General features: G+C 39.8%; 1 protein-coding gene across 5 annotated transcripts in view; it reads right to left on the minus strand.

The window, feature by feature from the left end:
* Nucleotides 1–17,617: 17,617 nt before the first annotated feature.
* Nucleotides 17,618–26,990, minus strand: part of ARHGAP15 (Rho GTPase activating protein 15) — a 457,670-nt gene continuing 448,297 nt past the window's right edge. For all 5 annotated transcript variants that reach the window (XM_050969300.1, XM_050969301.1, XM_050969297.1 and 2 more), the window contains one exon: nt 17,618–18,905. In XM_050969300.1, the coding sequence (XP_050825257.1) occupies nt 18,722–18,905 (184 nt within the window). In that variant the 3' untranslated portion in view covers nt 17,618–18,721. The remainder of the gene's footprint in view (nt 18,906–26,990) is intronic.

Here is a 26,990-nt window from a genome sequence, read left to right on the forward strand (position 1 = left end):
ATATCAGGTCATACACCTACCTGTTTCTACCTGAAACCTCACTTCACCACTGAAGACCGGAAGCTCCATTCCCTGGATGTCCATCAAGCCTTAGCTTACTACCTGCAAATCATGAAACCCTTCAGGAAGTCTCTGGGTCACTTGTTTTCATTGCTGAGTGGATGAAGGGGGAAGCAATCTCCTCACACTGACTTTCTAAATGCATCCTGCTTTGTATGAATGGTTGGAAACTCCTCTCCATCAAAGTGTGCGAGCTTACTTCACCAGTGGCAGGCTTCCCTTGGTGGCTTCTCTTCAGGGTGTTCTCCTCCTGTAGATCTGTAAAGAGGCAATGTTAGGCTCTGTGCATACCTACACTAGATATTACACCCTCGTACAAGATTCTTCAGTAGACACATTCTTTGATACATTAATTCTGTGGTCTGTTGCGTAGCATGGTTCCCCATGTTCCCCTCCTCCATGAATGCTGCTTGGGAGTAAACTACATTGGAATACTCATAGGGACCACCACTCATAAAAGAAAGGAAGGTTACTTACATTACAGTAACTAGAATTCTTTGAGATGTGTGTTCCCTATAAGTATTCCACTATCTGTCCTACTTCTATGCTTCAGATCCTTTCTAAAAGTGTAGAGAAGGAACTGGAGAGGTAGTCAGTTCATGCCTCCCCTTTCATCCTCCGCTTGGAGCACAGGGAGCCACAGGTGTAGAGTAATGGACACTGTTAGTGAAAAATTTTCGTCTCTGGCACATGTTGTGCATGCAAACTCACAGTGAAATACCCATCTGGACCACACATCTTGAGGAACTCCAGTTACAATCTGGTAAGTAGCCTTTCTTTACTTACGCTTGTGAATAACTATAAGCATGTGAATAGTCCTACTGAAGTAAAAGGGAAAATTTATGTGCTTAAAGTGAGGACATGATTGTCTTGCTGCATTGGGGCCTCAGCACATGAAGGGATTATACTCATGGTTGTTTGAAATGTAAGGAATGTTGTCATAACATCTACAGTACAGTGTAGGTAATAAATGAAGTATTATGATGCTGCTATTCTCTAAACATTGTTCAACTGATTCGCTTGCTGAAAATGTGTATCTCTGGATTCTGTGGACTGAAAATCAATAGCGAAAACTATAAGCTACATATGATGGTGTTTATCATGGTCCAACCCCTCCATGAGAATTAATGTGTTAAATGTATAGTAGTTTTAATTAAAATTTTTATTTTTAAAATAAAGTTTTACAATAATGTGTATAGTTCTGTGTTTTCTTTAATCTCAGCAGTTAGATAATATGGCAAGTTTGGTAATAAATAATTCATGTAGAATGTTAGCTTGGTAGTTCTCATAAATCCACTCACAGCCCGTTATTTATTGTTACACTTTTGAAAATTAAAGAACAGAACAAGGGGTTTCAAAAGGGCTTTTATAGGGGAAGAAGTAGTGAGTTTTTTCCTTTTCTTTTACTACAATTTTTTTTTTCTGGGCTGAGGAACTTTAAATTTTAATGTCTGTTAGGTAATATTGACAGAATAATTGGTTTGCATGTTAGGGATAAAACTGAATAAAACCTTGGCCTTTTAAAATAGGTAATATATATATCAGATATGTCTGCTTCATAGATTAAACCTATGGGCATTTATAAAAAGAAGTATTTAGGTCTTGGGGTTATTTAAAGATTCCTAATTTTTAACTTGCCTCTTAGACTTTATTTAGTTATGCAAGATATCACCATATTCAGAATTTTTATAATAAACATGTCTAGTCAAAGAAAGCATTAATGAAGCAATTCCCCAAATAAAACAGCCCATCATATCTGAGTTGCAGCAGAGAGAAAGTGTGGTCTTTGTAGTTTAATCAAGATCACAAGACTTGTTTTGAGCGTCTGTCATCTTTAATTTTACGGCACTTCATTTCAGAGTGGGACTGCCAGGGTCACATGCAATTAAAACACAGGCAAGATTTGTCTTGTGAAATCTTAATCTTAAAAAGTAACGTGCTACTCTATTTTAACTTTTCTACTGAACTCTGTGAACTCACTAATTACTTTTCCCCCCTTGTCACCTTTGATATGACATGTATTTTATAGAGGAGATAGAAGTTTGGAATTTTTTTCTATCATGCGTATGATTGAGGATAACAAAATTAAACCAGAGAAAAAAGGAAATGTATTTTTCAGAAATACATTTTTAGAAATAACTGAGCATTACTTCTTCAATTACAAAGGGATTGGAGGATCAAATTCTAGGAAATAACTGTTAATCTGCTTAACTAAGGCAGGTAGAAGTGTAATAGCAGACCAAGGATTTTATTGAGGCCAATCACATGGGCTGGAGTTTATTCTTTTGCAGGCAGAGGAGCGGTAGAAGGAGGGTAAAGGGCCTTTAATGTGGTCGGCCATGAAAAGCACTAAAAGGCAGTGTCTGTGTAGCTTCTTTATAGCTTTAGCACAGTTGTTGCATCGTAGTGATCAGTAAATTGCATAGACCCTTATTAACCTTATTGATAAGGAGCTTAGGGAAGTCCCATTCAGGTCACAATATATTTTTCTTTTTGTTCTCCTGTCTGTCTCAGTTTGCAATCCCAGTTTCTTTGTACAGAAAGCCTTTATGTTGCACCTCACAATTCTGTGCAACTACTCTGCTGATTTAAGTTGAAGCAAGGGAACTGTAGAGCAGAAAGAGCAGGAGTACACATGGGGCCATGGGCCTATTTAAGTATGGCTGGGACACCTGGAGAATGTTTGAAAATTTTGCTTTTAAAGAATCCTTTATATTGCTCTTCTTTCAATGCAGCTGGGGTCTGTGGGGATCAGGGGATTATTTTTGATACCTGTCTAAAAGAGTTATGTCTACACTGGTTTCCATCCCTAGCTACTAATGAACCTTATTGTATACAGGAAACAGTCTATTTAATACCTGAATTCTTTCTCTAATGTCATGTAAAATGAAATCTACTGTGAAATCTAGTTAGCATTTGCCTTTTTGAAGTCATTTTTAAGTTTCCAGTCCTGGTGACTGTGACCTCAAAACTGATAGCTATAAAAATGGTGAGCCAGTCCCAATTTCAGCTTCAATAGGAATTTACTTAAATGGTCTCCATTCACCTGAATATGCTGATGCACATGTAGGGAAGTGCACATTTGGGCACTTAACAATGATTTCACAGGAACCATCCATTTCTAGGTCACCATATCCCAACAAGGCCATATGTTCCTGCATTCTCTCCTAAGTAAAGGAGCTTTTTCTTTTGACTAGTGAGGCTAGACTTTGATTGTTGCAGTATAGAGGAGAGATGTAAAAAATGTAATTAGTAATAGCAAGAGCAGATACATTAAAAAGAAACAGGAAAAGATGTTCAAAAAAATCCCACCATGGAATCTAGGAGGTGGCACGGACTATATGAAGATTGAGAGATCAATTTAAACTGCATAAAGGCAATGTGGAAAACTCTGCACATTTTTTAAGACTTTTTAAAGTCTGATGCCCAACATAGATTTTTAAACATGTATAAACTATTCTATGGATGTGCAAGTCATTGTCCTGCATCACACTTTTTTGGAAAATTATGCCCACTAATCTAACCTTTTGCATACTGTTCATTTTTCTTTTTGTACTTGAGCAAGAAAAGGAGTTTGCACCAGTAATGCTACCATAAAACTCAGCCAAGCCTTTGCTTTGGCATTCATTAACATTTCCCAGCTTAATCACAGAGCATGAGCTAAACCAAAGGTAGGGAGAGTTACTGCTAAAAGAACTGATCCTCCAGCTTTAGCAATAGGGTGTTTTCAAACTGTGAAAGAAAGCAATTCCAGAAAAATGGAAGTGAATGATTTGCCATGTTTTCCTCCCTTTTGCTTTTTGCAAATAGTCATGGACGTGAAGTTTTATTCATATGAATATTCATAGAAAATGAATTTTGGGGCTGATAGTCATAGTGGGCCAGACTCTTGTACTTTTATTCATTTGAGTAGTGCCTTATCCTGCCTGATGTCATGTTGAAATCAGTGTGGCTATTCATGGAATAAAATGTTACCCATCATGAGTAAAGGTATCCAAATCTGGCCCTTTATCATAGAAATGTAGGGTAGAAAGGGACCTTTAGCGGTCATCTAGTCCACCCCCCTGACCCACTTATTGAGGCAGGACCAAAGTATACCTCAACCATCCCTGACAGGTACTCGTCTAACCTGTTCTTAAATTCTCCAGTGATGAGGATTCCACAGCCTCACTTGGTAACCGTTTCCAGTACTTATGTATCCTTATAAGGAGAGTTTTTCCTGGTATATAACCTAAATCTTCCTTGCAGCAGATTAATCTGATTACTTATTGCCATATTTCTAGTGGATACAGAGAACAATTGATCTTTGTCCTCTTTATAACAGCCCTTAACATATTTAAAGAGTGCTATCAGGTCCTCTCAGTCTTCTTTTATCAACACTAAACATGCCCAGGTTTTTCAAAATATTTTTCTCATAGGTCATGTTTTCTAAATCTTCTCTCATTTTTGTTGCTAGGCCTCTGCTTGTACATTCACACCACAATTGCTGATATGTTGGTGTTAGTGATTGTGATGAATAGCTAATAGCTACTTGAGAGCAGTAAAAGACTCAAGAGTAGTAAATTCAACAAATGCATGATTTAGATCGGGGTGGGCAAACTACAGCCCACAAGCTCCCGCTGGGGCTGTGGGTTGGGGACCACACCATGCAGCTCAGCCCTGCTTGGGTGCTCCAGCCGGGGTGCCAGGTGGGGGGCTGCACCACGCGGCTCCCAGAAGCCAGTGCTTCTGGGCTCTGCTTGAGGTAAGCACCGCTCGGACCCTGCACCCCCGAGCCTCTCCCAACATCTCAAACCCCTGCCCCAGCCCTGATCCCACTCCAGCTCTCCAAACCCCTTGATCCCAGCATGGAGCACCCTCCTGCACCCCAAACCTCTCATCCTCAGCCCCACCCCAGAGCCCACACCCCCAGCTGAAATCTGCACCCCTTGGTTGCACCCCTGCCCCAGCCCTGATCCCCGTCTGAGCCCCTCAGTCCCAGCCCAGAGCACCCTCTTACACTCCAAACTCCTTATCCTCAGCCCCACCCCAGAGTCCACACCCCTAACCAGAGCCCTCATCTCCTCCTACACCCCAGCCACAATTTTGTGATCATTCATGGCTCGCCATACAATTTCTATTCCTCAATGTGGCCCTCAGGCCAAAAAGTTTGCCCACCCCTGAATTAGAGAGATAGATAAAGATTGATGTATATGGGATGTGATACAATGCTTAACAACTATATAACATTATGGTAGTGTTTACAAAACCCTGCCTTGATCCCTGGCCCATCTATGCAGTTAAATGAGATAAGCAACAATATGTCACTGCATCTTTCACAACTAGGATCATGCAAAAGTCCACAAGCCAGAGAGCTCTCTTTAGAATAAATGTAATAGGCTAGATGAAGACATGGTTGCAACTTTTGCATCTGGGTCTGCACATACCACCTCACCTCCGCTTCAGCATACACAGTCACTTTGTACTAGTGTGACTGAATATTAATTTTAATTTTGGCCTCACCCTATCACCCTAATTTTTCTAGCAATGATATATCAAGCAAGGCCTGACTCGAGTGGCCTAGAAAGGAAAATATTTCAATGTCCCCATACTTTCCTTAATACGTATGGCCTAGTTCCTCCTAGGGTCACAAACTGCTTCTACCTTTTCTGTGATAAAGAATCAAATGCCAGATTATCTGATCATCCCATCCCATATCCCTAATCAGGGAACAGAAACAATACCATATGACTCAGGTTGTAACACCCTGGACGTTATAAATAATGAAGAAAGGTGAATACACTGAATGAACACAGTTTGTGAATAACCACTAGATTGAAATGAAATCTCATAAAGGGTCTTTTGAATAATTTTAAAATAACAACTTAATTCAGAAAAAAAACCCTGTGCACAAACAATTTGCAAATAGAAAAAAGGTTGAAATTCAGCAAGTAAATTGTTTGAGATTATTAATAGTTCAAGCAGTTCTACTGATGACTTTTTGATTGCACCACTGCCCTGAGTAATATTCACTATGCCTGCCACTTTTCCCTCATGCCACTTTTGTCACTCACCATGAAAAACCATCTATCCTTCTGCCTACCCTATTGTTGCTCTCAATATGCTGTGTCTTTTCCCTGAAGCTGCCATTTCTTGTTGAAGACAAGGCCAAGAATGCATTGGTCTTTAATTGGTCAGGGTACTTTGCTGTTGCATGTTTGCAAATTCCATTTATGCATCTTCAGAGCATAAGTGACTGCAGCAGAATAGATGGGATTGAAAGCAGGAGATGTAAATGACTGACAGATTACCGCTGGGGAGGAGAAATCATAGATGCTTTCATTCCTGGTGTTGGTTGTAAAGTGTAAAGGCACTCATGGACTTGGATTCTGCAGCAATAGCATCTAGAGCTTACTAGTAAGCCATGGCTCTATATCACGTGTTTCTTGTTGTTAACTTCAGGAATGACTACCATGTTAAGTTATATGTATTCATCTGACTTTCATTTGGTGCTTCAAATTTTCTCTTCTATATTTCAGTTGCATCAGGCTTATTGTGGATGGATGGCACTCTTGACAGCATAAACTGTGTCTCCAAATGCCTAACATTGCAAAAGTCTATTTCCCTTTGGATATGGGGAAATTTCTGGAAGAAGTATTTGGCTGTCTTTGTAACTGTCTTGCTAGAGTAACTTAAACTGTTGGAGAATCAGTGAAGGCAGACAGATAACAGACTTGGTGAATGGTCAGATACTTTACACTTACTTAAAAAAGGACTTTTTCCTGCTCTTACCCTACCTCTCACACATGATATATTTTGTACATACCATGATCCTGGTAAGCAACATTCACATACATTTTACACTTTTCTTTAGAAACCACATTTGACATGTATACCCTGCATCATCTACTTAAAAAAAATTAACTGAAATAATCTGGATTAACTGTGCAAGTTTTTTTTTTGTCTCTCATACTAAGCCCCCTCTTCAAAACAGCTAGAAATGTACATTTCCAAACATTAGTACAGCAAATTGCCATCTTTCTGTGCATGGCATTCTCTGTATTTTCATCATTTGAATGATTCAGGATCACTGTCTGGCAGCATGAGTCACAGCATGCCCTCATGCATGCCTCTTTTTCAATTATATCTAAGAGGAAGACTGCTGGAGACCCATTTTTTCATCTTACACAGGACCCCAAAAGTGCCAGCTCTTATTTCAATACAATATTATGACAGTATGATAAAATGGATGTTAACAGGACACTGACAAATACGATCCGTAGAGAGATAAGACAGTACATTATAGGGCAGAATGTATTACCCCTGTATTTTTATGAACACAAAATTACCTTTGTAAAGCGGGTCCTAGGATTTTATAGTTACACCCTGTGATACTCTGTTTATTGTATAATTAGATACTTCTTCGTTAGAACAGAGGTTTTGCATATTACATATATTTTTATTTTATCAGAGAGCCACCAGTATCACTGTCAATTTACTAATGAAACTTGGCATTCAAATGACTCATCAGCATGTTGGATGGTGCAAAGCATAAAAGTAGATTAATACAGAATACATTTTCTTTACCCATAAAAATGTACCTACTTACATTCTGTGTGCTGCCTTACTCAAAGCAAGCATGTCATTTCCTTACCATAGCAGGTTGTGTTAAAAATGAGCTTAATGTGTGAGAGAGCCATTATTGCACTAATGAAAAACCCTATAGTATTTGAATTTTTCATCATAGGCTATTTGTTTTGTAGCATACAGCACTAGTATTTACTGTCACCACTACAGTACGCATTGTAATTAAGTTACAGTAATCGAAATGGTGAATGGTTAAAATAAGATGTTAATCTGCAAAAGTGGACCCCCTCCGTGAGACATTTTCTTTGAATGTTCACTACAAACTTTCTACTCTGTTTAAGTGAGAAACCTCACGTAAAGGTTCCAAAGGGGTCAGGTTTCCAGGAAGAGAGCCTTTTCTATTCTTTTACACTGCAACTGATTTTATTGTTTGTAAAATACCATAATCTTTTTCAGTGCCCTTTATTATTTAGATTTCAAAATATATTTCATGCTGGCTAGCACTGCACTGGAACGTTAGATAACATGTCACATGTGTGCAGTTTTCTAACCCATACATGGATACATCTAAGTTTGTAGTTTCCGTATCTGCTTAAATTAAGGGTTTGTTTGGTATTTTAGTTTGCATTTGTTTTGGCAAAGGCTCTGTCAGGCATGCAGGGACATGCATATATTAGAAAGAGACCATCTTCCAGAGACAGATCTATATATTTTTTTCTAGGAAGGAAAGCAGGCTTCTCCATCTTGGGCTTTGTTGCCATATAAAAGTGGTACCACTTTAAGTATACCAGAAGAGTAGAGGTACAAAAGACGGGGATGGACTATACTGGTATAAAGCACCTTTATACCTACCTAATGGGACTTGTACCAGCATAATTATAGTGATATAATATCATGCCCTTAACTGAAATAATTATCCTATGTGTGTAGATCAGGCCTTGCTTATCCATCTGTGCCATAGCTTTGCTAAGGTTGCAAGTTCTTCCAGAGAAGACCATTCCACACCCTTTAGTATTTGTCTCCCATGCTGGGTTCATTAGTTCTTAGAAGAGCTAGTTCTGATACCCTGGCAAACCAACATAGGGCAAAGAAACAGCCCAGTTTAGCAGCTGACTTTGAGGGTAACTGATTTAAGAAAACATTAGTGTCCCCAAAGGAGCCCTATTCAAGATTTGGGTATGGCAAGGGAAGCAGTTCTGGCTAGAATGCCAGATTCTCTGGTTCTGGTCACTCCAGGGTATATACAGTAATTGTGTCAGAAGATTTACCACCAACTGCATTTGAAGTCAAATAATTCAAGGTTTTCTCCCACAGGCTGGTGGTCCTGGTTAGGGTACCGGAAGTCCTATAATGTGCTGACTAGTTGCACTGTGTTTTCTACTGTGACACATCTTCCCATTTTTTACTGACCAACTGGTCATCCATTTTCAGCTGGTTCCCCTTCATGTAATGACTCAGGCCACCATGGTGCTTTTATTTTACAGAACTTGTACAGGGGTTCTTGGAGGTGTCCATTGGTATCTGTTGTTTTGTACATTCACCTAAGTTTTGACACTTAGGCATGGTATACATTTACATAAATAAATCCAGGCTGTATTTAGAGCTGACTAAACCTCAACAACCTTGGGCTTGTTTATATGCTGATGAACTTCTGGCAAATCCTACAACTTACTTATTGTTAGGTAAGCAAAGAAAACTATGAAAGTTGACTGTGAGAGATCTGTGTTTAAGATTTCTACAATGAGCATGTGCAGGAAGGAGTGGGCTCTAACAGCATAAGGTTTACCCTACCACCACATTATATTTGACAAGTGGCCTGAGGCAGATACACACTTGCTTCTTAATTGGTAAGCTTTTTCCTTAAACCCATTACATTCTTCCAGATGCTCTTACAATAGAGAAGAAAGGCAAGAAACAGAGCAACCAGTGACCTCAGTAACCTCTCAAAGCACATTTGAATTAAGGGAGGAAAAGACATCACAATCTGATGTACATGTGATGGATTACCCCTGTGGGCTAGGGAATGTTTAGGGTCAAAGACCTAGTATCTTCTGTGAATCCCAAACAATACAGGTAGGGAGAAGGTACTTTATGGTAAATCTAAGACCTTGCTGGTGTAGGGCATATTTGAACTCTGTATCTGTTATGATCTTGGACAGGTAAATAAGACTTTGAGTCCCAGAAACTTTATCTATCTGTCTAGTTTCATACTAGTCTATAACTGTGCAGAAGATGGCCTCATTATGAGTGGATGAAGTGATGTGTAAGATCCTGGAAATGTTGCCTTTTTTTATGTATGCTGTTTGGCTTGGGATGTAAGGACTCATACCATAGATTTAGAGATGTTACCTTTCTTAACTTTGTCAATATAAGATTTTCCTAGCAGGTGAAAACGGGCCATTTTAGGGAAATTTGGTGGTTTGTACAGGGCTTTGCCTCTGAAAGGAAGCTATATAGAAAAGGTGAGTGTAGCAAGATCACAGTCTTTTGTAGCAGGTCCAAAGGTATTCTCATGAGGAGCGTGGTGAATCAAGAAAGCCCATGTATAGTTGGTTACCCTTCTCTGGAGTTGACATCTTGTTCTGATCCAGAAGTGAGGGCCTGGAAAGAAGCTCAGGTGGACAGATGTCTGCTGGAGTAGAGACACTCTCCTCTTTTCATTCATTTTTGGAATTGCCCTTTGACCAGAGGAAAGCCGAGTGAGGGCTCAATAGGAAATTGTTAGTTGTGATACTACGTGTTTCATTTCTTCAAGAAAGTTTGAAAAACATATAAAGAGAACATGGGGGAGAGGCAATATTGACCGAATCCCCCAGGTAAGCACCCTGGTGGGCCAGTCCGGTTTGTTTACCTGCCACGTCTGCAGGTTTGGCCAGTTGTGGTTCCCACTGGCTGCAATTCACCATTCCCGGGCCAATGGGGGCTGCAAGAAGCCGCGGTCAGCACATCCCTCGGCCTGCGCCGCTTCACGCAGCCCACATTGACCTGGGACGGTGAACCACAGCCAGTGGGAGCTGCAATTGGCCGAACCTGCGGACGCAGCAGGTAAACAAACCAGCCCAGCCAGCCAGGGTAAGCACCCTGGTGAGCCGCATGCCAAAGGTTGCCGATCCCTGCTCTAAGGTAAGTCCTATTTAATAGACTGATGGGTACTTAAGAAATTATTTGCAATGATAATGATAAATTCTAAGGCAAGAAAACTTTGACCTTTTAGGCTCAAGGTCTTGAAATCTGTATATGTTTTGTTTTTGAACAAACATCCACATTTGAAGGGTAATGAATCATTCTTCCCTAGTATGTAAAATAATAAGAGAGTAAGGTCCTGCTCCTCAAAACATTAATGCACCTGAGTAGCTTTATGCACACAGGACTACTCATGAGTGTAAAATTACTTATGTGCATAAATGTTTTCAGGATTGGTGCAAACTTAGCAAAATAAAAGAGAAAGGCAAAGGCCTCTGTGTTCCATCCTGTTCTGCCCCCCACTTTCTGCAGTAGCTGTAGTACATGATTAACTTACAGTGGTCAGAGGTCATTTTCACCAATATCCAAGTATAGTTTTGCCACTGAGAGTCTCAAATCAGCAATTTTAGGAGTTTCTGTGCTTCACCAGGTCTAGCCTTCAAGAAATCCCTATGTATTACATCAGTGCATGGTGAAACATCCCATTGCATAACCAATGCTATGGGAATTGTGCCCTTACCCTGTCGTGTATGTCAGAGACATCCTGAACTTTGAGGAGTGCACTGTAGCCACAGGACGTAGGTGTGCAGAAAACCAGCTTTGCTTCAATTTTGCATTGGCTCAGATGTTTGCACTGGTGAGTATTGCAGGGCCTGCACTGAACTCTCAGAACAGGGAAGAGTTTTGATTTCAAAACATCTTTGTTAGAGAAATAAAAAAAAAGTGTATAAAAGCCAGTTATTAATAAAACATATATTATGCCCACAGGACTGAGAGCTCCCTCCTTATTGTTTAGATAGCTCATTTATTGTTGATGTCTCTCTTTCCACTGAGTGTGCACAGAAGCCCTGAAATCCTTTTACATTTTTAATAAGATTATTTTTTTCAAACTAGTGCAAGAAAACACATATGCAATACTGCATAAATACTCTACAGAATTAAATCATCAGAGGGAAAACATTCTCCAGTGTCTTCAGCTATCTGTGCTTCAAAGAGAATTGATGTTGTGAGATAACTGTACAGTTTTTAAGTTCTGGTGAAGGTGCTTCTACTATGTATCTCAGTGTATTTATGTTTAAAGCATCTACATTATCTTTCAGTATTTGCATTCTAGGGGAAAGCGTTTAAGTGTTTAGTGAACATCAGTTCATTCTCCGGTGGCTAAAAGCCAAGAAAACCACACTACCATATATTACTGTATGAGTTTGTTGTAATTGGCAGTTTCTTATCAGGTGGAATAATGATCACCTCTGCCCTTTCAGCAGAATGGAGGATCTTGGGAAGAAAGTGCTCTACATCTGTAGCCCCACACTTGTCTTATGGTTTAAACATGAATAGGAATCTCAACTGAAAAATAACACAGTTTGTGAAATAAGTTTTTTTAGTTCTTTGTCTTTAGTCAATAGTAAAGTAAACCATATATATACACATGCAGAAATCCTGTGGTGTTTGTCTTCAGTTTTGATTTTTTTTCTTATCCTTTCACAGAAAAAGTGCAAATTTATTGTGTATCAGTTTGGTTTTGGACCCTGATTGTAAGTTATTCCTTTGCACTAACCTATATCAGCATAAAAGTTCCACCATTCTCAGGCTAGTCATGATGTGAGGAAGGATGCTTAGGGTACTGAACTAGAACTTAAGCAGCCTGGGTTCAACTCCCTGTCTAGCGATAGCCTTCCTGCATAAGCTTGGGCTAGTCACAAAAGGCATGTCTACACTTACTGGGGATTGATGCTGCTATGATTGATGCTCCGGCAGTTGATTTAGCAGGTCTAGTGAAAACCTGCTAAATCAACTGCAGATCACTCTCCCATGGACTTTGGTACTCCACTGGACTGAGAAGACTAAGCGAAGTCGGTTGGAGAGCATGGTGTAGACACCGCAGTAAGTTGACCTAAGCTACATCAACTCCATTATTCATGTAGCTGGAGTTGCGTAACTTAGGTCGACTTACCCCCATAGTGTAGACCAGGCCTAGAGACAGATCCAAAAAGGTATTGAGCTCAATGGCAGTTAAGTACCTAAATACCTTTGATGATCTGTAGCTTCAGTTCCACTTCTGTAAAGAGGAGAGTAATAGTATTTCAGAGGGGGGTTGTGAGCCTGATAAATACATTCAAGATTGTATGTACGGCAAAGGGGCCATATGACATATACGTGCCATAGATGGGTACTGGGTGATTGCTTTTCTTATCCAAGGGTAATTATTTGCTATCATTTTTAGGAGATCAGGTCACTCACACTTTACATTGTAACAAATCTGTGGCAAACTAAGAGTTTATGGCTATTGCTGTGCTTCACATTAGGGAAGAATTCATTGGAAGACTTGTGAGGGTAGACACGGACCCATACTGCTTGACCTAAAAGGGAATCTTCCTTAGATATTAGCAGGAAAGGACGAGACACACAACTGATTCCATCTACAGAGGGCAGAGCTCTATGCACGCACCAGCCAGGTCGTGACAGCATTATTTACAACCTTTTATATTACTGCATATTCAAACAAGGAGTGTCGGAGCTGGATGTAGATTAGCAAATGGCACACACATTATTATTAATACACTGCTACCTCAATATAACACCACCTGATATAACATAAATTTGGATATAATGCAGTAAAGCAGTGCTCCGGGGGGCGGGAGGCTGCGTACTCCAGTGGATCAAAGCAAGTTCAATATAACACAGTTTCACCTATAATACGGTAAGATTTTTTGGCTCTCAAGGACAGCATTATATCAAGGTAGAGGTGTACTTATTTTAAAATGATGCCTGCCCCATGGTGCTTACAAATTCATTTCACATATAATATTACAAGAGGCATGGCAAGACAGTGGAAGGAGTAGGGAAGGAGCGGATCTGCAGGTGGGATTTAGAAGATGAGACGGATTGGCTTTGTGGATCAGCTCAAGAAGTGTGTTCCATGTGTAGGTACATCATGGAAAAAACACTGAGATTGTTATGGGAAAAGTGGCAAACAAGGGACCACTGGTGAGCAGAGCAAGCAGGGAGGTGATGGGATAAGACTATATCTGTTAAGCAGTGAGGAGCAATGTTGTGTAGGGCCTTGATGACATGATTTATGAGTAGAAAGTCAAGAAAACTAGTGTAACCTAATAAGTTTTATATGAGAAAAATCTTTTTTCCTCCTTGAAGTTTAGAGAAAGGACCAATACGAGAGTGGAGGCAAAAGGGATTTGTTATTCTCTTTTGAGGACCCCAAAAGTGGAAGGAAGAATTGAAATGTACCATACATGCTGATATATTCTAAATAAACAGTTTCCACTCAGGATAAAGACCTAGCTGTGGGCAGCTCAATGCACAGTAGCAGGCAAAAGCCAAGAAGATATTTGGCTACGTTAAGAAAAGGAAAGAGCATAATACTGAAAATATTATAGTGCCATTACATAAATGTATGGGATGTACTCACCTCAAGTATTGTGGGTTTTGTTCACCACATTTCATAAAAGATATAGTGGAAATAGAGCAGGTACAGTGAAAGGCAGTGAAAATTATTTGCGGCTTGGAAAATCTTCCATAAGAGGGGAGATTAAATAGATTAGGACTATTTAGTTTAGAGAAGAGAAGAGATGATAGAGGTATATAAAACAATGAATTGTACAGAGGAGTTCAGTCAGCCACTCCTCTTTAGTCTTTCTCATAAATCAAGAAAAAGAGGAAGGACACACAGTGAAACTAAAAGCCAAAGAAATTAAAACTGCTATGATACAAGTAAAATACTTTCTTACAGGGTGCATAATTAACCTCCGGAACTTGCCAGATATCACTGAGACAAAGAACATAGTAGGATTAAAAATGTATTATAGTCTTCTATGGATAATAACAGTTACAGTAGGATAAAAATGTGTATGGGATGAAAGCCACTAATTGCCTGGCTTGGGAAGAAACATCCCCTATATTTGCGTAGCTGAAGTTGCGTATCCTAGGTCGGAACCCCCTCACCCCTAGTGTAGACCAGGGCTCACTCTGCATGTGTACTATGCTTAGCCACAGTAGTGCCAATAAGGCTTTTAATATTATGTAAAATATAGTTCTAGTTTTCTAGGCAGAGTTGGTCGTGCCTCCTGTAGTTAAGGTTGCACCACACTTTCCATTTTTCTGGTTTTCAGGGGCTTATAAGTTTGCCAAACTTTAACCATTTGGGCTGGTATTTTTCCATGCTGGGTTTCTGCTTCAGACTGAATTTTTTTTGGACAAGTTTAGCAAAAAAAAAATGGTGCAGCTGTTTCTCTGAATGAGGCTAGGGGAAAATATGTTGTTTTGTTCATATTTAAAAATTCTTATATGGTTCACTGAGAAGTGTTAGCACATGTCATATTTTGGAGAAGGGACTTGAGATATACCTTGGTGTCATTGATGTGCCTTTTGCTATCGCGTGAAAAATTCATCAAATTTGGCTAAATTATGGGCATCTGAAAATCTCAATTTGCACATGCTCACTAGACACTTTCTACAATTTGACAGCTCCAACCTGTGGCTGCGGAGCTGAGCAGCTGCTCTCTCTGGTTGCTGGCAGAGGGCGCGGAGAGGGCACAGTGGTTCCAGTTACACTAACTGAGGGCAGGGAGACAGTCTCTCCCACGCTTTCAGTGCTGCTCCTGCTCCTGTCCAGGCAAAAAGGAAGAGGAGGAACAAACTAATGGGATACACTAACAGAGTGGTAAGGCGCTGGGCCTGTGGGGGTGGGGATAGGGCCCTCTGTGACAAGGCTCTGCACAGGATGCAGCTGCTCTTGCGGTGAATTGGGGGCATGTAGTAAATGACCCAGGGTCCATAGGCTGTGAACTAATTGATGAACTTAACCCTCTGAATGCCTTGGAATGAACAGGATATCTCTTGTGAAGGAATCTTTGGCTTTGTTGATGCATGGAATGCCCATACAGACCAGCTGGAATATGTTGCCTGCTCTGCAGCTAGTTTAATAGGAAATTTAACAACAAATGACAAAATGTATTTATAAAAGGGGGAAAAAAAGACACTCATGATCTTCATTCTTAGAAATTTACTTGGGTTCGCTGATCTTCCTATAAGCCATGGTAGTCACAGTACAAAGGCTGCTGTGTTTGGCTGCCTTGCTATCCCAGGATGCTCTGTACAGAAAAAATCCTGTTGACAGCCTTCCTGGAGAAATATTAAGGCCTCTGCTCTTTATCCTTCTTCACTTCTTTGATGCTTTTGACACTGCTGATTATACTCTTCTGCTTATTCTTTTGACTGCCTTTTTCTGTGGATGGGCTCATTCTGGAAGAAACAATTTCATGCTCTTGGGCCAGCTGCAGAGAAAGCTCTGTCAGGCATGAATTTGACTCTTGCGTTATACATGGGGAAGTCTGTGGTCTGAGAGAGAGTGGTCTGTAGATAGCATGTCATTCAGGGTCTAAAAGATCAGAATTGAGATCTTGTACGTGACCTGATAGCCAGTGTGCAGCACAGAGAACAGTGATGTGGTTCTAGTGATCAGGGTCATTCAGGGGCCAGGCTGCTGCATTGGAAAACCATCCCCAGTTTGCCACTTCCTTGCACCTTGTGTAGTCACTTAGTCATAGTAAAGGTTAGTGAAAAGTGGGTCTCACATGCTGCCAAATCAGAGGGGCTTTGTATCCACTTACACGGTGTTAAACAACAGCACAAGGAGCAAAGCAGTGGAGAAATAGGCCCAATGAGTTGTTGTAATCCAGCCTGGAGGACATGAAGATCTAGATCATTGTGGCCAAATCATAAGAGGACAGTGTTTGCTCCAGCCTGCTGGCCAGCCACTGATGAGAAGGTGTTTTGAAAGCTGTAGCCATATCTATCCAGGAGTCCTTTTAGGACTACAAAGCTGTGACCTTACTTGATTAATTGAGAACAAACTCCTTCAATAGAGGGTGAAGTCAGAGTTGTCATCATGACTTCCAACATTCTTTTCTTTCTACTGTTATCTCTGTGTTGCTGGTTTCAGCAACAGCAGCTTTTCATCCTGAGGAGCTGCTCTCAAGTAGGCATGGGGCTATGGAGCTGAGTGTTTGAGTGTGGTTGGCTTTTGAGTCAATAATTTCCCCCAGTGGATTCATGTGGTTGTTAAATGGGATGGGGAATAAAAATGGAATCGTGTGCAAGGTCTAAAAGGAAGAGATAGACTCTGCTCTATTCAGATACTAAAGGGTTGGGACCCAGATGAGTAGTTACACAGATAGCGCTGCAGACATTACAGTGCTATCTTTTAAGTCAGGAATCAACAAATGTGCAGACTTCACATCCACACAGTTAAGGGAAACCTCTATGCTCCAGGGAAAACTTTTGTTTGTATTTTTAAGAATAACTTCTTCTGACTCTTACAGGCTCCAAGTAACATATGAACATTTCACTGCCAATAATACTGGGAATTACTTCAGTGACTGTGAACACTCATGGGGCTGTAATGTGAATGGTGTTTATTAAGGAATACACTGAATTTCTGACCATCATTCTTCCAGTCCTATAAACAGTATCTGGTACGTTGCTGTGCTTATTTAATGATGCAGCACCATCGTTATACATTTATTCTCATAGATGATCACTCGAAGGCGCAACCCCTTCTGCTTAACAACTTGGTATTTTGTAAAATGCTGTTGAACAAAGCCAGCATAATTCCTGACCTGTTAAGGGTGATACTTGAGACATATCTCTCATGAACAGCAGATCTATGCATTAATCCTGTGTTTTGGGGTCTTTAATTGCTTTAAATATTTGCTTCTAGATCTTTGTTTCACACATTTTATTTACATAGTTTATTTTTCATTTTATGAAAAATCGATAACCAGACAGTCTCTTTACCACACTGGATTAGTTTTATTTATTCTCTTTGAACTTGATTAAAAAGCTGTTAAACATAAGTGTACATTTTATCAGCAGAATACTTTTACAAAACAGGGTAGAAGATGTTTATAGCTGGAAACATATATTTCAAAATAAAACAATATTTGATATATTCTAGACAGTTACCCTTTTGTTTATCCATGACAACTGAAACTAACCATCAAATGCATAAATTGATTCAAGGCTAGCCAAGTAATCCTAAGGGCATACAAAAAGGCTTTTTTTAAAAGTTCTTTCTAGATGAATTTAATGTAGTTCACCAATAAAGCATCCTCAGGAGCATAATAAAAATTCTGCATAACATGACATAGCTAGGGAACGAGGGAAGATGTACAATGCGATGAAGAATCAAAATGGAAGTTACATTAAAAATGAGCAGTCATGCAATTTCTAAATTCCAAGTACAGCATTTAAGGACAAAATGTTTAGGCTTTAACTTTGTGTCTAATTTTTTAGACAGAATGTTTATAATACTGCAATAAGTGCAGCTTGCTTTCTTTCTCTTTCTTTAAACATATTCATTGGAAACTGTTTTGAACTGTCACTTTTACTCGGGGAAAAATTACTATTCAACATGTCTCCATAACTTTCACTGTAAATCAAAGGGAAAAGGTATGTTATATTTACACCCAAAATTGGTTATGAATGATAAAACATGTCTGTTTCAATTTCATTGCTTTTAATATATTTTTAAAACCATTAACCTGCATTACTGTTTATCTTGTTGTGCCATTGTATATGCTGGTAAGCAACACTTCCTATGTTTTTGACCATATTCGATATACCCATCTTGAAAATAATGGGATGAAAAATGAGCCCTGGAGTTGTAGCAGAATGAAACTCTCAAACGGTTAATGTAGAATACATATAGCAAATGTTGACAGTATTTTTTATTCCAATGTTTGAAAATTAAACACAAAATCATCATTAAGTTTTCACAAAATGAGGCATCTGTCACTTGAAAGAAAAAGAAATATTTCAGAAATATGTTTACAGAAATGTAAAAATATTAGACATCAAGACAGATGTGAACATTTTCAATAACAGGCCCTGTCTGTCAGTCTTCCTCAGAGCTGAAGATCTTATTGTACTCACTTAACATAAGTTCAACTATCTGGTTTTGGTACAGCATGTGTACTGCCATGTTCCCTGTCTCCTTTTCAGGTCTAAGGAGTGTTGGTCCAAATACAATTCCTAAGCTTTGTGTTGTCATAAGATTCACGGATTCCTTGGCTGCTATCCTGTTGACAAAAGGAAAGATGAGGGATGTCAAAGGAGGCACTGTTGCATTTGAAGCAGAGAAACACATTTTATTGATTCTTATATCAGTAATGTTTATTTGGTTAAATTATATATATAAAAATAATAATAAAAAAAGGAAAAAAGAAAAGAAAAAAAGTGGGGAGAGAACAGGAGTTCTCTCTGGCAACATGACAAATGATTAAAGCAATTTTATGTGTAGACAGCAAAACCTTTATTGGGTTGCGATCTAGGGCCTGAATTTCAGTGTTCAGGTAGGAGTGCACAATTACACAACTACTGTATGTAGTCCTTTTCTTTTTTGTTTGTGTGCACTCATGGCTGGATGCACACTATCCCATTATGTGCATTTAGACACTGGGAATGAATATCAGGCCCTGAGGGTTGGGAAACAGTCAGATTTGTTGGGAGGCTCCTGGAAGGAATCTGCCTACTTCTGTTAGCACAAGTTCCTGTACTGGTGCAGTGTTGGTGTGCATGGAAAAATTAAATGAAAGACCACATGAAATTTTGCCACTTCTACCAATCTCAACCTAGTTAGTGCAGGAATGAAAAGATACTTTGAGAAGGGTAAACTATATCAGTATGTATGACATGTCTATCCTGACATAAGGCTTCCTAAAAGAAAGTAAGACCCTACATCTTAATTAAAGGCTTTGGAAAATAATGCTCAGGATTACAGCATTAGACATACTGGTTTTCCATATAATTTATGAAGCTGTTTGCTACAATATTAATATTAAATGTTGATAATCATGCATCCTTACAGAGAAGACCTTAAGAATCAAGAAGTCTGATTTAAGAACAACACAGATTTAGTGGATAAAGTTTAGGTCGCCATTTCTGAAAATTTGGTTCACTGGGCCAGATCCTCACATGATGCAAATTAGCATAGTTCCACATCACTCAGTGGATTTACACCACTTGGCGACTTGGCCTATAATCTTGAAAAATACTGTCTAGTCAGAGAATGGAATAGTCTTTTAAAGAACTGCTTAAGAACTGTAACTTACACTAGGGGTCAGCCCCAAAGCCCAATGAGGTTAATGGAAAGACTCCAATTGACTTCAGTGGGCTTTGGAACAGTCCTTATGAAAGCAAAACTCCAGCATGTCTGATATTCTTTCCTGGAGAACCTCAGTGAATAGAAATCTGTTTTCTTTAAAAATATGTAAAATGTAGTACAGTGGAAAGAGTCTAATATATGCATTTTTAATAGAATAAATTATAGTCAGCCCCTACCCACGAATGCAGACTAAAGGTGCCTTCAAAACTTAACTCTGCACTGATCTGCTTTTCATTTATGAACACTTAACAACAGAATAGTTTTAAGACTTTTTGTCATTCTGAAAGAAGTGGCTTAAGAATCAGAGTAAACATTTTGGGGAAAAAGTACTGTCTAGTACTGTTTCATTCTCTCTCTTTCCTTCTTCATCAGACGTATCTTTTAAAAATACTAAAAATTAAAAAAGCACAAATTCTTCTGTTTCTAAATACTTTTTGCAAAAGCGACAGTAAGCTACGCTAACGGTGGCAAAAGCTGCATGAGACATCATCTATTCCATTCCTTAGAGAAAGATTTCTCTCCTGTTAGTGGGTGGGTCATGCAGTGAAGACTATTTTGTAGTGGAACCCTGCCAATCTTGTAGTTTACCACATTCCCTAAACACAAACACTCATTTAAGGTTTTTTGCATGTATAAATAGGAAGCATTACTGTAGTTCTGTCTCATATGTGTAGCTGTGGTGTCCATTACACAAAGCACTCTCCATATGGCACTAATCAGAACATCTTATTAGTTCCTTAAAGTATAACATCTTTATTATAAATGAAAAAAGAATACATTATATTTTCCACTATGGCAATGTTAACATAGCATTGTTCTTCTCAGGGAGGGGTTCGGAATGTCTCAGAAGTTAGGAAGAAAAACTACTTGTAACAGCTTTGGTGCCAACTGAGTAAGTATGAGCATCTGATCACTGTCATACATTTTATCGTAGTTATTTATTGCTTCAAATAGTTTTTTTTCCTAATACCACTCAAGCAGTTATCAGGTGATTAATAAGGCCCTGATCCTACAAAGATTTATTTGTTCATGTGCTTAACTTTAAGCACATGAATAGTCCCAATGACTTCATCTGGACTGTTCATAGGATTAAAAATTATATGCATAAGTAATCTTTGCAAGATCAGTGTATGCAACATTATATTAGCAAATATATGAGGATCCATTTCACCCAGGAAAAAGTCATGTGCAATACGCCTATCTTGTATATTTTGAGGGGTAAGCATTCTAGTGCTTACTGTGGTTATCGAGTAAGATGATATGCTTATTATTAAAATATGAAATCATCCCGCAAATATGCAAAGCTAAACACTAATGTTCACATGAAGGAACAAGCTACAATATTGGCTTCTAACCTAGTAAATTTCTAAGCCAATTATTATTTCTTAAGTGCCAACATTGTTTTATGCTGTAAGACATGAAAAGCCAGAGCCAGATCCTTGGCCTCAAGGAAGTTACTTTGCACAATTCTGGCAGGCTGCCATCCTTGTGGGAGCAAAGGGGTGAGGTAAGATGTGAGAAGAATCAAGAGCAGAGTTCTAGGCAGGGATAGAGATGTGCAGAGTCTCTACAGCAAGGACAAGAATTTTACACGTGCTTTGACAGGTTAGTGGTAGCCAGGGTAGAGATTTGAGCAGGGAGTAACACATTCCAAGTCATGAGCAAGGAAGATGATTTTGACTGGACTTGGAGGGAGTGAGATAGGAAGTGGAGCAGTGAAGAGGGAGTGAAAGAGAGGATAAATGGGGTTAGGGAGGGGGTCAGAGAGTAACAGTAAATAAGTGGAGTGTGAGTCAACAGCGGTGATTAGGTGACTGAAGTGCATGAATTGTGTGGAATGACAGAGGCTAAATGTGGTGGGCAGGCCAAGGAGCTGGGGCGGATGAATAGGAGGATGAGTGTCAGGGTGAGGGGTAAGTGATGAGGCATCACCATGTGATGTGACTATCACCAATAGTGTCCGAAGAGAAAAAGTTTGAGGTAAAGAGGAAACTGAGTAGTTATTTGAAGAGAGCGAGAGTTGAGCTGAGGTAGGAATGGGGTTGAAGAAAATATCTAGTTGCCTGGGAGGAAAGAGAATGGTAGGGAGAAGACAATGGCATGAAGAGAGAAGAAGAAGACCACAAGCCCAACCACTCAACGTTATTTAAGCACCTAACTCCAATTGATATCAAATACTTTTGAGGACCTGGGCTTTATGGCCTAATCCAAAGCCTAGTGTAGCCATTGGAAAGACTTTCACTGATTTGCAATGGGCTTTAAATCAGACATGTAGGTTATTGGGAGAGGTAACTCAGGGCTAGATCCACAAAAGGGATTTGGGCACCTAACTTCTACTTAGGTGCCTAAATCTTCAAAACCCTGGTAATTCTGTAAGCACCTAAAGTCACTTGGTGCCAAAATTTCCGTTAATATAGTCCCCAGGGTGTCTACTGAGCATGTGCACTTCCAGATAAATTCTGATGGTGGGGTGCCTAGCTCACATCTAAGCCCTAGTGGGATCCCTAATCTAGGCATTGCCCTGCCTTCTTCCCTGGGAGCCCAATCCGGTAGGTATGCTCAGAGGCCGCCTACCAGATTGGACCTTGCACCAACAAGTGTGGATGGAGACGGAGCTGGAACTCCCCTTATAACCTTTCGTCCAGTGGTTAGACCACTTACTCAGCATATCCCAGCCTCTGACCAATGTGGAGCAGTAACTTGAAGACAAGTCTCCCTCAAGGGAAGCAAGTGCCCTAATCACTGGGCTATAGGATATAATAGGAAGAGCTCTTTGAACCTCTACTATTGAAGCTGTTCTATATGGTATAAAATACTTAACAATTCAGTGGACAGAGAGATGAACTTGGGTCTTCTACAGCCCAGAGCAGTGTCCTAACCACTGGGTTTTACAGCCATTCTTACTTTTTCTCTGGCTCAATGAATAATTTAATTAGTCATACAAAGTGGAACACCTTCAAAAGTGCTCTACCCCAGGGTACCCTGTAACCCCAAAGCTAAGACACTCACCTGTAATGTGGAAGACCTATGTTCAACACAGACATGGGAGGCAGGGGAAATCTGATCCCAGGTAGCCCACATCCTCAGTGAGTGCTCTAACCACTGGACTAAAGGATATAAAGGGTAAAACACCCCACCCCCCTTTTTTGCAAAAAAGGGCTTGGACAGCTGACTTCAGGAGAGGGTTCACAGCTGGGAATCCTGAGTGGTGACAGGCATCTCTCTCTGACCTGGACTTAGGTGCCTAAGTCTCTTTGACAGGCAAGGCATAGGTCACACCCCTCTCCTCGGCATTTGCTTTTGGCTACCTGAGATGGTTTCCTGCTCAGAGTGCTAGCTTTTGTGAATCCCATTCTTAGCCACCTAATTCTCCCCATGAATTGTATAGGTGCTTGGGCCTCAGTCCCTTTTGTCTATCTAGCCCTGAATATTTTAGTACTGCTCTCTCCCTGGCTCAGTCTCCACATGGCATCAGCCTGCAGTTGCAGACCACCACATAGGGGATAGTATATTGCAACCTCTTAAGATGTGTAGTAGCAGAAGTGCTGCCTCCAAATGCCCAGGAAGGAACACTGTTTCTCTAAGGCAGAATGACTCCCTGGGCTCTTCCTGGGCCACATCCCTGAACACAAAGATCCGTTTAAGGCCTACATAAATAACTAGTGGTGTCATAATCTTAAGGTCCGGTGGACAGGGGCACTGGACCACACATCAGGCGACTTGAGTTTTATTTCAAACTCTCTCACAGACCTGCTGTGGGACCTTGGGCAAGTCACTTTACCTCTCTGAATCTCTTTCCCTGCCCATGGTTTGTCTGTCTTGCCTCTGTAGATTGTAAGTTCAGTCATTGTGGATAGTTTTCTGAGAATAATCTGCAGCAATAAAATAAATCTAACAGAATGTTGGGAACCATTAGGAAAGGGCTAGATAATAAGAAAGAAAATGTTATAATGCCACTTCATAAAGCCATAGTACACCCACACCTGAAATACTGTGTGCAGTTCTGGTCACCCCAATTCATAAAAGATATATTAGAATCGGAAAAGGTACAGAAAAGGTCAACAAAAATTACTAGGGGCATGAAACATCTTCCATCTGAGGAGAGATTAAAAAGACTGGGTCTGTTCATCTCACAGATGAAGAAGAGGGATATGATAGAATGGTGTGGAGAAAATGAATGGAGAAGTGTTATTTACCCCTTCACATAACACAAGAACTGGGGTAGCAGGTTTGCAACAAACATAAGGAAGTCCTGCTTCATGCAACACACAGTCAACTCGTGGAACTTATTGCCAGGGGATGTTGTGAAGGCCAAAAATATGAATGGGTTCAAAACAGAATTAACTAAGTACATGGAGGATAGGACCATCAATAGCTATTACCCAAGATGGGTAGGGACACAACCCCATGATCTGGGTGTCCATAAACTTCTGACTGCCAGAAGCTGAGACTGGATGACGGGATGGATCACTGGATTATTGTTCTGTTCTATTCATTCCCTCTGAAGCATCTGGCACTGGCAACTGTCAGAAGACAAGATACTGGACTAGCTGACCCATTGGTCTGATCCAGTATGGCCATTCTTATGTGCTTTGGGGCAATCACTGTCTCTCACTATGTTTGTGTACAAAATATGGCACGGGCAGCATTCATTTTAGATGGACCTCTCAGCACTAATGTAAGATTAATGAATAATAAAATCTGAAGTAGAAACTTTTTTGTATAATAGTGGCTGTATTGCTGACTTGTGAATATCATCACCAAAAATACAAACTACTTTTCAGCCTGGTCTGAGGTATAAACAATTGTAAATTGTTTAAATGGTCTGATATAAACTAGACCCAGAGAAAAAGTAACTCTTATTTGAAAGGCAATTTTAAATGCTATTTAATTCAGTACAATCTGAGGAAACTAATTGACTTGTAGCTTTATACCTTTTTCTTTCAAAATAAAAATTATTAATCAATGAAATTATGGTTGCTGTATTGTATCCACAGTGTAAATTACTCCTGTAGTTGTGAAGTGAAATTCAGTTTATTAAAAAAAAAAAAAAAAGTAAAATGGGCAAGAATTCATTTTTGGCAAGAGCAGAAAACATGATATACAGCCGACAACATAAAAAGGGAAAGGAAATGCCAGAGCTACTTTTTGTCAAGCCCAAATGGAAGGAGCAATGACCCATCCATTTAAGATTATTTTAGAAACAATCTATAATCCAGTGCTACAGATGTTGGAACCTCGTCAAAAAAATTGTTGAGCCTTATGCTGTGCTAGGTTTTTTTCCTCTAAAAAGTCAGCTGAATTGCTAATTCAAAGAATGTTTTATATTCTTTAAGATCGCAAGCCAAAAGAAACTCATATTGAAAATACAGATCTCCTCGTTATTATTAATAATGAAAAGAATTAGTGATGTATTAAAACAGTAAAGTATCTGATTGGAAAACTCTAATATCAAGGACAGCTATATAAGCAAAAATACTTTTAAAAATGTGTGCTTTGGCTGTTGCCATGGTAACTGGAACTGGAAGCGATGTAATTGACTGCAGGACAACTGTACAGTTAAGGTCATTACTGTATAGTGAACATAGCTCTCCAGTTCTATGTAAACTTACAGTTTTCAGACACTGGCTGTAAAATTATTATTGATTTTGAAGTTTGGGAGTCATGGTGGATGTGCCAACCCCTTCAAACACATGAGTGACTAAGAAACAGGCAAATCTTTCCCATTGGTGACACTGATTAAAATGGAAAAATGTTCTCACTGAAACATACACCAAAATCTATAAAGGTAAATCAGTTTACATTTTCCCAAAGGAAATTATTTAGTATTGATAAGTCACTATATATTGTCGTAAGTTGGCTAGTGTGTATTAGATGGAATCAGAACTGTTCAACTTTGTGTCATCAGCCCTATATGGCTACTGAAACCTCTACCTTGACTCAAATGTTGGAGGGAGGAGGGTGTCTCTGCTTTTGGAGAAACTGATTTTGGCAATGTTATTTACTATTTATTTTAAATTAGATAAAAAAGTTAATTTTAACAGCCTGATTCGGCCACTCTTGCAGTGACTGGGCAAAATATAATATGACTAAAGAGCAACACAGGACTGCCCAGACAATTCAGGGGGCCTGGGGTCTTCGGCAGGGCAGAAGGACCCCCCACTGCCAAATTACTGCCGAAGACCTGGAGCGGAAGATGCTCCAGGGGCCCTGGCCCCGCTAGAGTTTTCCGGGGCCCCCGAAGCAAATGAAGGACCCTGCTCCCAGGGCCTGGGGCAAATTGCCCCTCTTGCCCCCCCCCCCCGGGTGGCCCTGGAACTACATGATGGAACATTAACAAAACCAATCAAAATAGTTAGAACAAACAAATGGCTCCACTTTTGAAACATAGATCTTCAGCTGGTATAATGCCTGCCCTATTCCCTGAAGGCAATGGAGCTACACCAATTTACACCGATACAGAGTGTTACTCTGGGGGTATTGTTGTCAACAGCACCACAGCTTCTTCTAAAGTGTGGAGAAAAGTAATCAAGGAGTAAGCACAAGTAAACAGGGAGAAAAGTAATCTCTCAACTAGGCAGGGCATAGCTCACCTACAGAATTGTGCACATGCATAATTAACCTATGGAACTTGCTGACACAAGATATTGAGACCAAGATTTTGGCAGAATTCAAGAAACGATTAGAGATGTAGATGGATAATGAAAACTCTACCGTTCCATGAGAGGGGATAAAAATGTATAGGTGATTATACTGCCTTATTCTTCTGGGGACAGCCACTAAAACCCTGGAGTTAGAAAGAACCTTCCTTTATGGATACATTATTCTTTACTTGTCTAGGGTGAGCAGATGTCCCAATTTTATAGGGTCAGTCCCAATTTTTGAGTATTTTTCTTATATAGGCTCCTATTACCCCCCACCCCATCCCAATTTTTCACATTTGCTGTCTGGTCATCCTATACTTGTCCATTGCAGTGGCTTGCATCTTTTCTGAAAACTG

Source organism: Gopherus flavomarginatus, chromosome 10 (genome assembly GCF_025201925.1).
Source record: "Gopherus flavomarginatus isolate rGopFla2 chromosome 10, rGopFla2.mat.asm, whole genome shotgun sequence".
NCBI classification, from domain to species: Eukaryota; Metazoa; Chordata; order Testudines; family Testudinidae; genus Gopherus; species Gopherus flavomarginatus.